At 41.2% G+C, this 16248-nt stretch overlaps 1 protein-coding gene across 1 annotated transcript in view; it reads right to left on the bottom strand.

The window, feature by feature from the left end:
- Window positions 1-9035: 9035 nt before the first annotated feature.
- Window positions 9036-16248, bottom strand: part of LOC126161464 (proline-rich protein 2-like) — a 123439-nt gene continuing 116226 nt past the window's right edge. The window contains exon 3 of the mRNA XM_049917310.1: window positions 9036-9172. Coding sequence (XP_049773267.1) covers window positions 9051-9172 — 122 coding nt within the window. The 3' untranslated portion in view covers window positions 9036-9050. The remainder of the gene's footprint in view (window positions 9173-16248) is intronic.

Here is a 16248-nt window from a genome sequence, read left to right as displayed (position 1 = left end):
GAAGTGACATAAAAGGCGCCAATGAAACCACTACTTTCCTTGGGACACACATTTCGCTACCTCCTGTAGTGTGATCACAGAGGGGTTCAACATTGACATATGCCTGAATAAAACTGCAGAGGGTCCCTCTAAGAGCCCCCCCCCCCCTCCCCCCATTTCGGCAACACCGTCAATGCCACCAACGCAGCTTTGCTGAACACTTTAAATGTGTACAGTCATGCTCAAAAGTATCCGAACGACCTGAATTGCATTTCGCCTGATTCGCATGCAACCCACATAACGCAGCTGTCTAGCAGGTCCTCTAATCGCTCCTTGGTACAGTCGTTTGACTATTGAAAATGGTTCCAACAAGTCACCACTAGAAAACACTGCTCTGGTTCGCAATAACTCAATATGTAAAGTAATACCACGATACTACAAGTATCAGGGAATACCTTATCACAGATAACACTGTCCTTAAGGCTTGTAAGCTCACATTTTTTACAATAAATGACACACCTGAAATGTTACCACTCTTATTAATACATCAGATAGGTATTGCACGTAGTAAGTTCGTCTTACTCATGATTTCCTCTTCAAAGTAACATACCGTACTTATTATTTAACACAAAATCAGATTAAAAATTTTAGTTATTCATGAGCAGCTAGTTGAGAATATGTGTGAACTTCAAGTGACACAACGAACCGTCTCGTTTTGCATAAGGATTCAACCTGGGTCATGTAGACTAAGCAAAGATTTCGTGACTAACGGAAACTAACAGTCATTCCTGATTAGGCATACAGAGTGAGATATATCTCGATTTTAGACACTATAAGTTAGCCAATATCACCTTTAAATCGCATAACGCAAACATTTTTGACGGCTTCGAATTCCTACCCAGCAGCTATTGTCCCTGTTGACGAACTACGAGAGGTCTGAAATATTGTTTCTTCACAAGTAACTTACTTGAATTGCCGTGAGGCAAAGCACAATCAACTGTGACATATCGGATTTTCTCGGCAGTAGCTAGATGTTTCAACTGAGGTAACGAGACGAAACATTAATTTATTCCTTCCCAGGACTCCAACCCGGCACCTATCGCTGTTGTATTCTAGAGAAGAAGAACGTTAAATACGGGTATGCTGCACCAGCAGCGACATGTGACCATGTTTGAACTAGAAATAATATCACGAAGAGTTCAGTGCTGACTGGGAATAGAGCTCCACACATATCATTGTTGACTACACACAAAGAGACGTCAGCTACCGAATTTTTCTCCAGCTCGGCATAACATCTTGAACTTACAGTGACCTCGCAAATAGTTCTGTGTCTCACTGGGAATCAAAAACGTCACATATCGTTAGTGTTGACAACGAATGAAAATGCATTAAAAATCAAAATTATTATCCACCAGCAGATGGGTGTTCTCATGCTAGACCTTGATAATACATAATGAAATCTTTAGCGCCGGGTCAGGATTCGAACCCATTCACGCGCAATATGTAGAGATGTTGAGGAATCTGCAGTTTTGAACAAACAACAAATTGTAGCCGAGCTGTATTGTCACGAAGGGATCAAATAGCGCGTTAAGCATGGTCTGAGTTGCATTCCCAGTTCAAAACCAATTTTATCGACATACAGAAGCTCAGATAAAATATGGAATAAGTGTCCTGTGAGCCTACATAGCGTTTGTTTTGTCATTAGAAATAAATAACCAGTACAAGAAAGATTACTGGTGACAGAATTTCTACATGTCGCCACTCCAGACTTTATTGTGGTTCAACCTAACGTCTACTTGGTAGAGAAGGAATATCATTTTTAATGTTAATTTCGGACCACAATGCCATTATATCTTCTTCACTTGGTGTAGCCAGAAGAGAATGGAATCTGTCTCTCCCTATCTAAAAATCATTGACAGAAGTTGAAATCGAACTCAGATCATAGACATACAAACATATCATCAGTCCAACAGACCACCAAACCCTCTTCTCTGTGGCTCGTTTATCTATCGTAACGCCGTTGCGCCACACTGGTTGAGAATTCTGACACACAGGCTCCCTGTAGTAATTTGTAGCACGTTCAGTAAATTCATTTACTTGGTTAACCGAATCACCATGAACTAACTGCCTCGGCTACCCAGTGCATACATTCGACTTTATTTTGTAATGACCGAAATAAAATCACACAACTGCCACCTACACAGAACTTCTAACAGTGTAGGATGCAGAAATTTAAATAGGAAGTGTTTCTTTCCACTTGAGCTACTCTATTGCGCTATCTCGTTGTTGAAAACGTCGTCTAGTGCAAATGTGGCATTTCATAAATAAAGTTTTGTATTCCTAGAAACCCAAAATTTGCTTGTCAGCGGTGGGAAGAGGAGTTACCTGTTGTGCAGCATTGTAAGTTTTTCACCATTGCACTATGAGGCAAAAGTATTTTCTTGCGATTTCCTTATCGATGTTTGATCTGACTGCTTGTAGCTCTTTCACAGAAGGGATAAAAACGGTGCAGTCACTGAGACTGGAACTGCGAACCGTAACAGACGCTTTTTCACAGATCAGCACAGTACCACAGATCCGGCGAAGAAGAACGCATCTGAGCTTCCTCTTACGAGATCAATAGTGGCTAGAACTCGTAAACCGCTATTTAAAGGATGAGATTAGTTGCGATTTACACGTGCAACGACTTTCCTGGGCTGAAAACCGTAAATTTACAATCTTTTGTTACACCTCAAGCGATAATAACTCAGATTGTTCAATGGAAATGACCGGTAAAATCAAGTGAACTTTAAGGCTTAATTCCGTGCACACCAGGAAGTAACTCGTCGATCACAGAGTTGCCAAACATATGTTGCCTTGTTGCCAAATCTCAGTTACAGTACCAGTAGAAAGAAGATGAACCGATGTGATCCCACAGCGGGCTGGGAAGTGACCATAGCTGGTGTCTCCAAGTCGCGACTGTCACGGCCTGGAATACGTAGTGCGTCTGATTCGCATTTCTGTAACTAGGTTTAGGGACTGGAGCGTAGTTACTAAAAATACTCAGAACTGACTGCAAACTAAGCATCATAAATCAGTAACTCTCATAGTTGTTTTTATATTTGTTTCGTAAGTGTGCTCAAAACTAAGCAACTCATTCACAGACGTTTTCGTGCCTCGCCAATAGTCGAGCACAACAAAGAAAAAAAAAAAGAATGTGTGTGTGCCTGTGTGATAGAGAGAGAGAGAGAGAGAGAGAGAGAGAGAGAGATAAAAATCAAAGAGAATGAGAGAGAGAGAGTAAAAATTTGTTCTAAAGAAATTGAATCATGGTATGTAAAGAAATCTTTCATTAAAATGATATGTTCCACATCAATACGAAATATCGCATTCATGATCTATGAAAAAAGAATTGATCTAATCTGATCTAATCTAATCTAATCATATCATATTGGTGACTAGCCTAGCCATGAAGAGTCATGAATTACCGAAAATTTTGCCAATACCAGTAACCAAATCTAAACTTGAAAATAAAATACGACAATTTTTGTAATAAACCGGGACTTCTATCAAGACCCTTTCGTCCCTGTTAACTATCCACGAAAGATGTCTGATATACCTCCATTCTGAAGTAACAAAGTGTGCATGCATTTAAAGATGAAGTGCATGATGTGAAGTTCTGTAATGAAGATACGAACCCAACACGTAATCGGATTGTTAACTAAGTAAAATCAAATGTTACGTATCGGTTTTTCTTACCAGCTGCTAGGTGTTTGAATCTAAAATAAGGATACAAGCTTTTGTGCCTAAGCGACAATCGAATTGCACACCTACCGTGCATCCACGAATATAGCTTAAATATCAGTTGCTTACTCACCAACGGTAAGATGTGTGTGTGTTTGACCAGAAATAGCGACACCTATTGCGATTGTTGGCAACACATGAACAGACATTAAAAATGCACGTTAATTTTCACTAGCTGGCCGGTGTGCACGTGATAGGACTTGAAACGAAATTATGAATATTCTTGTATTGGATCAGGATTCGGACTCCCATACTTACCTTTGTAGGAGACCTAGACAAGATTGCAGTCTTGGGAAAATGAACGAAATGATTGAACTATACTGTTCCGAGAGATTCAGATCCTCGAAAGAGGAGATACGAATTCGAATCACAGTCCAGCACCAAATTTTTCAACGTCTCTAGTTCAATCAAGTACAAGTAAAATAAGAGCCCTGTTCCTTTAAATGGCTATCGGTTCATCAAATAAAATAAAATTTTCTAATGTAAGTAAGTTTACTGGCGACCGTGCCCGCATCTCGTGGTCGTGCGGTAGCGTTCTCGCTTCCAACGCCCGGGTTCCCGGGTTCTATTCCCGGCGGGGTCAGGGATTTTCTCTGCCTCGTGATGGCTGGGTGTTGTGTGATGTCCTTAGGTTAGTTAGGTTTAAGTAGTTCTAAGTTCTAGGGGACTGATGACCATAGATGTTAAGTCCCATAGTGCTCAGAGCCATTTGAACCATTTGAACTGGCGACTGTATTTCTGTTTACCATGACTTCCGCTATGTCATTTCCCAACGTAAACCGGCTCTGCCCTGTTGGTAATGAAGGAACGTGATGTTTAATGCGAATTAAGGATTATAACGTCTTTCTCTTGAGATTACCAGAGGTAATGTAAATCTGTTTGCGCCTCTAAAAAGTAAGTGCCTGAACCCACGCATTGCACCTGTGATAGTTCGTTCCACCAGACCACTGTGGACACATTTCCCAGCCGCAGGAGAGTGCTTAGCTTACAAAATTAGTCACCGTGGAAAAAACGCGAGTCTATTAAAAGGTTAATTAGAAGCAAGCTTACGACGCGGAGATTATGCTATTCTCATGTCAGCAGGATGTAAAGACTCTTCCAGGCATCATAAGCTCGATGTGAAGCCATTTTGAAATTTTCACAAATTCAGCAAGTTTCTTAGTTCGAGAAAATGCACTGGGAAGTGTGAAGTTATCGGATAATTCGATTCTTACCGTTATTATTACTATCATTTTCTTCATACCGTTGCTGGAACACTGTACTTGAAAATCAGTTGATGCCTTTTGGTCACTGTAGAAGTAGTTTCCCAAGAACAGGTTCATTCCCTATCTACGGAATCCTTTTCATGTTAATATCAAACATCAGCAATTACTCGTAGATTACATTAAAACTAAAGTAACTGATGAAGACGTTACTTGATAACAAAAACGTGCTGCCTTTTTTCATTTACTTCTGCCTAGAAATGGCTATCGAGTACTACTAAACCAAAAGGTAAGAGATCTTACTGCCTGCCGATATACGTCGCTGTCAGTTCTTCCATGTGTTTTGGCCGACGTGACCTGTTTCAAGTTGTGTATGACAGAGAATGTTTTGAAAATCTATTGTTTTCCTTTACAATAAACAGGAAGATTTTCATTCTAAGCTATCCAAGTACAAAATTTTCGCAGTATTAGTTCAAATTTAATATTCGCTTCTATAATGTAGGAAAGTATTTCACAGTTGCAAAACCCGCATCCGCCTCACTGACCTTACACTTAATCGCTGACCATAAACTCTAGCTCAGAGTGACACCAGATTAAGTAACCTAATGCAGCGAAGACTGTCTGCCAGTTCTTTTTTTTCACCGGAAAATACGCAATTCACTCATTTGGCTCCATAAGTACACTGTAACAGTAATTTCTGTGTGTATGCAATGCATACGTATTATAGAATTTAGTGGTGCTCTCTCTTCCACTTCTGGATACAATATGACTGACCTAGACGGGCCCTTTATCGTTACAAGCCCTGGGCAGTGCTACATCAAAAAAATGTTCTAATGTGTGTCAAATCTTATGGGACTTGACTGCTAAGGTCATCAGTCCCTAAGCTTACACACTACTTAACCTAAATTATTCTAAGGACAAACACACACACCCATGCCCGAGGGAGGACTCGAACCTCCGCCTGGACCAGCCGCACAGACCATGACTGCAGCGCCCTAGACCGCTCGGCTAATTCCGCGCGGCAGTGCTACATCATATTGACAACGGTAATGTGCTTATACTGACAACCTGACTGTTCGTTTTACCTGATTTTGTACAACTTGACCTTCTAGTGGGAGACATTTCGTCCCCCTTTTCCTTCTGTGAAATTTGTCAGTAAGCTATTTGCCTCCCAACCAGAGAAATGCGGTGGAGTACGGCCGGTAAACGATTCACAAACCACGATTTAGGGCCGTTAAGACGATTTCTTTAAACATTGTCGTTGCTGAAGGAATTTAGTTTCGTCTTAAATCGTCTCAAGAAACAACGTTCACAGACATCTCAAATATGAAAAAGCTCATTATCCAGGTACGAAGATTGTAAAACAAAATTCCCACAGTTTGTGTCAGATTGATCTTTTCGTCTGATAGCACTGCGTACGTATTTTGGCAGACAGGTATCACAAGAAGTGTTCCTGTAGCTATGGGAATCATTGGTTGAAAATGAGATGAACACCTGCCAGCAGGCACCTAGCAGTTGGTTAAACATTGTCTCTGTGTCACTACATTGGTAAAGTGCTCAACACAGGCGTGTGGGTGGCCATGATCAGTGCACGGGAGGGTGTGAAACAGGATGGCCGAAATAGCATAATCACCTTTCGCTGATTCAGGTCACGTTCGAATTTCGTCGAATAGTTTTGAACTGTCCATAGTGATTCGACCGCATATACCAGAGCGAAAACTGCAGTTTCACTACACTCCAAAGGCATCAAGTCACGTTCAGTCATGTTGCAGGCCCACGATATCATTATAGAAAGATTCAATCGTCCGGGTGGAGGGGGTAGCAATTTTGAACGTTGTCGAGAACATCGTTCTGTTCCAAATCACATCCTTAAATTGCCGTTTTTGACCACTAACTGTGTGTAAATGCACGCCCTAGGGGAAGTGATGGTTGCATCACGCTCTTTAAACCACCTCATTAGGCATTGGTGTGTCAATTCTGAGAGTTGGTGTGTCTGAAATGACCTCTTCAGCCACCCATAAGAAAACCACGTGAACGGTGGACGCCACGGTTCTGAACACTGCAGAGACGCCAAGACAATGGGTGAGATGTGGGTAGGGCGTGATGTGACGAACTTCCTATAGTGTGCCACGTTCACGGTGGCGTTGCGGCAGAATTATGCTGAAATTTTGTGCCAATGTGACATCATTAAACGACCTTAAACCTTACATGAACTTCTCAGCTCAGGCATTTTTTCGTATGTTATGACACCTAGCTGTACGAAGCATCACCAAGTCCGAGGTTAACGTCGCAGAACGCCATGTTTTTGCACCATTGCAAAGAAAGCTTGTAAGCACCTTTCAGAAAATTTTAGAACTTCTGCTTCTTAATGGGAGCAGATAATGGGGTTTCAAATAGGTGACCCTTTAATTCTTTGGTGCAGTGTGTTTATTAACCACAATGATAACGTCGATAAGGATAGGAGCTGAAGAAATGAATTAAATTTTCTGCCACAACTAGGACTTGAACCCAGGATTCCCGCTCACTACGCAAATGTGCTAAACTCTACATGAACGTAGCATTGTGGCTGTCACACTAACAGGGATGTCCCTAATCCAAAACTCTTCCTAACACGAACTTCAGTTCACGCCTTCAGCCCATTTTCCCCTTCCTAAATCTTCAATATCGCCGACGCTCTCCGTCACTGGAATAGCTCTTCAGCTTCTCTGAGATAAAGTTGAGAACAAAGTTGAGACTCATATGTCTCCAAGAAAGTGTAATTCCATCATATCAACGTTGGTAACTCTTCGGATGAAAGCCTACACATATGGAAGATCATCAGATCAGTATTTAGTGAATGGCCATATGTCTTATGACACTTGTTGCTGTCTGTTGTAAAGATGCCTAACAGCCACGTAGTAAATACAGTGTAAATTTTCCTGTTTCTGCTATTATAGTGCTTAACACTCGGTAAGACTCCACGAAGGTCTGATACATTGAAGATTCGAACTGTTATCAATATTTCTGAAACCTTGTCGCATGTGCGGTCACGTGATTAGCTAACACATGCAACCATCGCTCTAGTTCTTCCCATAGATTTCCGTGGCATTGTACTACAGCCTTTGAGAAGACCACCCTACTAAAGCCAGAAAATGTTCTTCTAATCACGATGAAATGTTTCCTGCCTGTTGAGAAAACACCCAATTAAAAACTGCCACACTGTGAAAACAAGTTTTGGTCTCAAACGTTTCTGTAGACATTGAGATTCATTTCACGGTCCATTACAGATACTGGTCCAGGATCAAATCTCGAAAGCCAAACGAAGACTAGTGTAATCACACAATAAAAATTTCCAGTAAATACTGTATCACAAGATTTGCAAGTTCTCCGCACTTCCAGCTGAGTGACACACAAATTACCGTGATCCCTATTAAATGAAATCTTCTTCCACTGTCCTAGAGATCAGTTACTAAGGTGTGTCTCCTCTCAGTAACATAGTATTAACATTATTTTGGTTGGTGGCTTATGGGCAGCAGCACCACAGTAGAAATCTTCTCTCTCCATAGATCGCTTCTGTTATTAATTTCATACTCTAAGTAAAACAGAAGTCCACTGGAACAGACCACATGAGTTTCTGGTGGTATCTGCCAGACGAATCTATAAAATCGTGCTACATTTGTACTTATGTGGAAGTCACAGTGTTCTGTTTTAAAGTCGTTCTATAAGTGAACTGTGTCATTGTTGTTCACATAATTGAATACACACTAACATATGCTGGGATACAAAGTCAGACATCATAAAGAGCGCACTCATAGTGTAGATTCTGTTGACTTTTTCACATAGTGTACATTCTGAAACTATTTCTTATGCAATAAAGAACTGAGTGAACTATGAAGCTTAACGTATGTTTGTTTTAGTTTTGGTTTGCCAATAATTTCTTACATTTGTAAAGATTCATAAACCCAATTAAAACTTTTTTTGGGCGGAAATAGTCTGATGATGGTTTTTCAATGCTGGTTTAATGAAATAGTCAAAAACAAATGGCAGGAGATGAAATCTCTTGATGTTTCACAGATAAATTAATACGAATTTTCTGAGTACAAAAACTCAAAAAAGCCAAAGTCCCCCACAAGGTGGCCCTGGTGGGCCAGTAGGCTGAGGTCCACCAGTTGGTTGGGGCTCGCCAGTTGGCTGAGGACGTCCAGTAGGGTGACGTGTTGGTTCTGGACCTCCAGTTGATGGGTCTGGTTGGCCAGTTGGTTAAGGACCTCCAGTAGTTTGGTGTTTTGGTTCAGGAACACCGTTGGGTGGGTCAGGTGAGCCAGTTGGTTCAGTACCACCTGAACCTGTTGGTTCAGGACGTCCGTTTGGTGGGCCTGGGGGACTAGTTGATTGTGGGTCGTCAGATGGTTCAGGTGGGCCGGGTGGAGTCTCCCTGACTGTGGCATGCTAACACCTGTAGAAGAATTCCGTGTTGTAGGGTACATCATAGACATGACTGAAATTAAGGAGTTCTCAAAATTCCTTCTGAAGAGAGTAATCGAACAGTGAGTCAGCGGAAATACATCACTAAAATGATGATGTGACATTATAAGATGTCTTCCTTTGCAGTTGCAATTTATGGGTCTATACATAGTACACTGCAAATGCGAGTAATTCAATCGCACTGTTATTGAGCTGCAACTTGAACAATCCATTATTTGTAACTACTGTTGGTCATAGTTTGAAATAACCACAGACGTATGTATTGCTTGAAGCCACACAGGACAGTTCGGATTTCTAGACTAGAACGAAATGATAGGTAAAACTTTTATAATGACCCATGTTCTTTATCCAGGGAAATGTTACATAATGGTCCTTCGAAAATATTGCGAGAATCACAGTTGTTGGACTACCGAACATTGGAGGGAGAGAAGCAGTAGTCGAAATGTCTGAGCCCCTGTTTCCATTCCTAAGTACAGTAAGAACGAAGCAACGTTTTCTTGGAAGCAAAGTACGTAAATTATAAACAGATTTCAACACACAGATTCTGAAGTGTGTCATTTAACAGCAGTTTGTATGGAGTGAAACAGTGTACCTGTAAATTTTTTAATAGGAGTATAAATGGTAAAGAGGTTCTTTTGAAGTTTTTACAGTATACTTAAAAGTGGGAAGTAGTCATATGACTCAAAATGTTGTGTCATTCTATAATATTGCTGATGAGTAATACCTAAGGAAACTTGTTTAATCGATATAAATTTTCGCAACGTTACGAGTACCTGACTCATGTATCACCCAAGCTGTTGGCTGACACAACTGAATATTATACTACAGCGTGGTTGCGGAAAGACACTGTCACAAACACGTTACGGTTACAATATAGCGTGTCGTAAAATATACTTCATGGCATATACGACCGCCTGCAATGTGTATACACACATAAATGTGCTATTCAAGATATATGGAACGTAAACTATGGTGAATCCTCATAGAGCACCACTCACGACAAGCCACAGAAGGAAAGCTACCACTTTTAGCATCATGATGACCGAAGTGTCGTAGCAAGAGTGAGTTCCAGATCTTTTATAAGGCTCACTGTTACGTCATTTGGATCCGTCGTAAGTCTTCAACAAAATACACGAACAGAGCTTGTAATTTGACTTAAATAATAGATGTGGTTGTATAACAATGGTACAGAGCACAGGTGCCACCTATTCAACACCTTATTGCCACTCATTTTTGCATCGATGAACGTTGGTTTCTGAGGTGTATAACCGTCTAAACACGATAATTTTGAGCTGGAGAACCAACTTGTAGCTATTAGAGACTTCACAAAATTTCTTGTTTGTTGACAGTGAATAAGAGTAGTCATTAAAATTTTCCGCAGTAGTCTCTGTAACCGATTTCCTAGCTGTCAGTATGTAATATAGTCATTGGTGATGTGTATCTTCCACAGTATTAATTTGTAGATTACTTGTCGCAATAATAAAGAAGGGTTTGTTAGAAGACAGATTCGCTTATATTTATTAAGTAGATGATCTTACAGTGTCAATGAATTTACTGGTCCGTGTATTAGAGTTCTACCAGACTAAACTACAATAATTGTGTTTCTCCTTCATTTTTATAGCTTCATGTGCCATCTTAGAAGTCTTAGTACGGGTATAAATAACCGTTGTTGGTTATAGAGTTGAAATCTTGAAACACTGATGTGTAGAGTGTTACAAAGTGATCAAGGGCTAAACTTGCAGTCTGAAGAAGTGTGGCTAAATTCCCGTCTAGTCATATAGATTTGTATGTCGCTGTTTCCATAAATCAGTTGAAGTCAATGCCAGTCTAGTTCGTCTGAAAAGAAGACGGTCCATTTGTTGGCTCATCTTTGTCGACTTCAGGTTTGCATTTTGTATCTCATGATGTCTTCGTTAAATGGATGATAAACACTAATTTCTTTCATTGTTGTTTCAGTATGCACAGACTGTTTAAAAATCAGGTTGCCCTCCATGAGATGGGTGCACACAACGACTGTGGTTATATTAGGTTTCTGGGAAGGTCATAGGAAGAGTAAAGAGTTTATGCCTGTGTCCTCTACTGACCAGCATTTCCTAATTTCTCCTTAAGGTAGTCCATCCAGCCTATCAAAGGACTAGACTAACTCAATATGTGCAGATAATTATTTTCAAGTGTCGTTGCCGTGTGCATCAACCGGGTGTTTGACACATTTCGGTCTCTATCCTCTAATTCACAATCACCCAGTAGGAATTAAAGCTGACACTCTTTCTTTCGTTTTTGAGAATCCGTTCGTTATAGAATATCGGTATCAAAAGTGATGAAAACGGTATTCCCCCATAAAAGAAAGCAATAAAGGTTTTTCTTTAGAGGATCGTTTATCACAAACCTTTGCGTTTCTAAAATACTTTGCTGCCTTCAGGTTGTGGAAGGAAGAGGGAGAGAGAGCGAGAAGGGGGAGGGGGCAGGTTCACTGGGTGGCGGGTGGAGCAAAAGGAAATGCATCCCAGTTATGAATGATAAAATGGAAATCTCTCGACTAACAAATGGTAAAGGAAGCACACGTCAGCTGACATTACCTTTTAAAGTTTAAGGTGACCCTCTCTCTTTTGTAGGTTTGCGATGGTTTGACATACCACAATGGAAAACTTGTTACCAATGATTAAACTACAAGAAATCCTCGGATTTATGGAATACGAAATGGACAGAAAATTTAGGAAACAGATGTAAGATGCGGAAACCGCACAGTGGTGGTTTATAGAATTTGGGCCCTGCAATCAACTTCCTTAAACCTAACGGCATTTACAAAATGGACCACACAGGTTCGCAGTAAATTCACTATGAAGAAGAGACACCATCGATATTGAAATGCCGACAGTGTTTTATGAAAGCTGTCTTTTGAGGAAACACTTAAGACACGGGTATCTTTGAGCACAAGATTGGTTGCTAACTTATCGTAATGTAAGGTCCTTGCACCTAAAATTTTACTGCTAGGGACTAATATCAAGTAATGCAGGGTGGACCGGCGGTTGGAGGTCTAGCCTCAGTTACGATCAGTTCTAGATAGAGCTACAAGCAATACAAATGAGTTTCTGAAAAGCAGCTGTAATGCTGTCACGTGCTACGTAAATTGCAAGTCTGCATGAGAGATCGTATTGTACTGAACAGATGGCATAATATTTACAAATGCTAATTTCATTCGACTCGAATCTCGTCTCGAGACAGCTTGGAATCTGTATTACTATAATGATTACTGTAATTTCAGCCATAAATGAAAAGTAGTGGCATTCTGAGTTATGTAAACCCTAAAAGCACTAAAAAAATGGTGTTTAGGCTGCACTCTATTGAAGGCACACACACACAGTAAAAAAAAAAAAAAAAAAAACACTCGTATCACAAAGCACAGAACATACATCAGCGGTACAGTGGCAGTCTGTACCGTTACATGCCACTCGGAAAACAGTCCGGAACCGCTTTGTCAGTAGCACGACTACTAAAAGAGACCTCCGGGAGTACTTTAGTAAGACTAACAGTACCTGTAATGTTCTCAATATACTGTACGTAGACGATTTATCAAAGAGGCTGGCATAACTAGAATTTTCTTTGAAGGTGCAATTGTTTAGAGAAAGGTTTCTAACGCCCGGATTCCCAGGTTCGATTCCCGGCGGGGTTAGGGATTTTCTCTGCCACGTGATGACTGGGTGTTGTGTGATGTCCTTAGGTTAGTTAGGTTTAAGTAGTTCTAAGTTCTAGGGGACTGATTACCATAGATGTTAAGTCCCATAGTGCTCAGAGCCATATGAACCATTTTTTTGAAAAGGCTTCTGCTTTGCGCGATCACAAACAAAGTCTTGAAAGAAATTTCCACTTGATGTATTGATTGGCAGCTCTCTTTAAATATGGGTAAATGCAGTTATTGGCAACATACGGAGCGCGCCGCATCGTTTAAGGATTTTATAGTGATAATAGAACGAGCCCCTTACCGTGGTGCGGTGGTTTTTGTTGTGACTGACAATTCGCAATTTTTCACAAACACAACTTTTATCGATGTAACTTCACAAGGCTGATGACTGAACATACAAACGAAAGGTAACAATAACGATGCCAGTAAAAGTCTCCTAATTTAGGCAAACAAAATTTCTATTCTTATTTTCCACAAAGGTTCATGGTAAGACACTCACACACTAGTAACAGTCCAACTCAGGGACGAAGACATAATATTCCACAGTATACAGTACACAGAACACAGTACACGAGGTCGGCATCTGAACTTCGGGCCTGGTTCTAGCCCCTAAATAGCTGTCTCCAGCCAATCATGTTTTGGCATAGTGATACTTCCTGTAGGCTGTGGCTCGAGCTTTCCTGCAGGAGGTAGTACTCGGAATGTCTGTTTCCATTATCTTGTATGTAAATAGCTGGTGTTTACCATGGTGCTTTTGATACGCCTTGGAAATAGACAACCTCGTCCTCAGTGGTGTAATACTGGTTGCTGGCCCACAGGGGCTACCTTGGCTCCGGTATAACACCCCTCCCCCTTGGAAAAGCTGGTGCGGCACAGGCGACCACGAGGGAGATAGTACCAATACAGCCCGGTGCCATAGGCTGATCTGCAGCTAAGTCCTCCTGGCCGCCAGAGAGTAGGGTGCTGCTTTCTACATGAGGCAGCTGGAACGCCGCAGTTGTGGCGGTTGCGAGGCGACCTCGGGCTGGACAAACGGCATGGGGACGTCCACGTCATCCAACCAAGGCGGCGCCGAAGAGGGGCTGGGAAGTTGGTTCAGGGGAAGGTCCCAGAGCTGTTCCGGGTCTGGAGTATGTGACAGCGCTGGGCTATCAGCCGGCATCTGCTGGCTATCTCTGGGAAGATCATCCACCAACTGAGGAGAGGGCATCAACATAGGCCCCAAGGAAGGGACTGGCGATGGGAGAGAAAGAGGAGCCGGCGTTTGGGCTGCGGCTGCTCCGACTGCTACCTTGTCTCTGGTATAACAGGTTTTAGTGTCACAACAATACTGACAGCTGTACTGTAGGCGCAACCACAACAGGGGATTGACTGTGGAGAGAAGAGACAAACATGTGCTTGTTGAAGAGGGGCAGCAGTCTTTTGATTTGCTTTAGGGGCGCAGGTCTGCATGATTGACTGTTCTGGTTTCATAAGGTTGGCCAATACATTTTATACTTTGGTGGCATGGGGAAAGGCTGAAAGCAAGGGGAAACCACAGCCCCTATTTTTCTTGATGGCATGCAGTTGAGTGATTCGGTAAAATATTTTGGAGGTAAAAAAATCACCTATTTGGACCTAGGTGTGGTGACTACTCAGGTAGATACTATAATTAAGAAACAAAATTCTGTCATCCTGCAGGTTGAAGCGTGGAATGTTACATGGAGGTTAGATAATTCAAAAACGTAAATGGATAGGTCGAAGTTAGATGTAATGGGACTTGTGAAGTGCGATGACAGGGAGAACAGGACTTGTGGTCAAAAAAATGGTTCAAATGGCTCTGAGCACTATGGGACTCAACATCTTAGGTCATAAGTCCCCTAGAACTTAGAACTACTTAAACCTAACTAACCTAAGGACATCACACACACCCATGCCCGAGGCAGGATTCGAACCTGCGACCGTAGCAGTCCCGCGGTTCCGGACTGCAGCGCCAGAACCACTATACCACCGCGGCGGGCGGACTTGTGGTCAGGTGAGTATATGGTTATAAATACAATATCAAGCCGGAGTAAGGCAGGAGTAGTCTAATACTTAATAGGAAAATAGGAAAATGGGTACGTTAGGATGAACAGTGAATGCAGTACCGTTGCCATGACGACACGAAACCAACAGCCATCACAATAGTTTAAATTTCTACGCCTACTATCTCTGCAGACGATGAAGAGATTGGAGGAACATATATGTGAGATAAAAGAAATTTATTCAAATAGTTACGGGAGAGTAAAATTTCATTATGATGAAGGAAACCCCACCCCTTATGTTTCCACGCTACAGAAAATTTTTCTATGTAAAATTTTTTATTTTCTCCTCTACAGCAATACAAGTCCATGTTTCTTTTTGGATACCATTCTTGATATTGTCAAAATTCAGTTTACCTACACAGGAAGTAACGGTTGATAACGTGCAGCTGTTGTTTATTTAGCTGTTGTTTATTCAGCTGTTGTTTATTCTGTGTACTTTTAGTGAGCTAGTTCAGTTCCTTGCTGTTCACCTCAAGACTCAGAAACATCTAAACGAACAAGTAAATGATTTTTAGAAAAGTTCTGAAAGAAATTGATGAAGATTCTAATTAAGAGTGTGAAAATAAGGATGAGGATGGTATTACGAAATATGATTCAGATAGGGAAACTGATGTGGACTTTACAGACTATGAAGGAGATGAAGATAAAATAGCTTCAGGTAGTGACCATTTGGATGTGGCTGTGGTCCACTCTACAAGAAGGTGGGTAATCACACAGCCTAGAATACCTATGAAGTTTCTTGCATATATAGCAAGGGGAAGGCAGAGGTAACGGCAGCCGGTGTTTGCCATTCTCCTGGAGAAGCGTTGATATTACTTTTTACACCTGACATGATGAATGTTGTATTAATACATTCAAATAAAGCGGTAGTTAGGCTAAATCTCACTTCTACTTTTGAGAAAGATTTGTATGCCTATATAGAAATACTGAAACTTATGGGTGCAAAGAAAGACAGTTCTGTCAATGTACATAATCTCTTGTCAAATATAACTGGTCGGCATGTTTCTAATGGTATTATGGCAAGAGAAAGTTTCACGAAATTTGCTAGAATCATTAGGTTTGATGACAAAACTACCTG

Source organism: Schistocerca cancellata, chromosome 2, assembly GCF_023864275.1.
Source record: "Schistocerca cancellata isolate TAMUIC-IGC-003103 chromosome 2, iqSchCanc2.1, whole genome shotgun sequence".
Classification (NCBI taxonomy): domain Eukaryota; kingdom Metazoa; phylum Arthropoda; class Insecta; order Orthoptera; family Acrididae; genus Schistocerca; species Schistocerca cancellata.
This window is presented reverse-complemented; position numbering and strand designations above follow the sequence as displayed.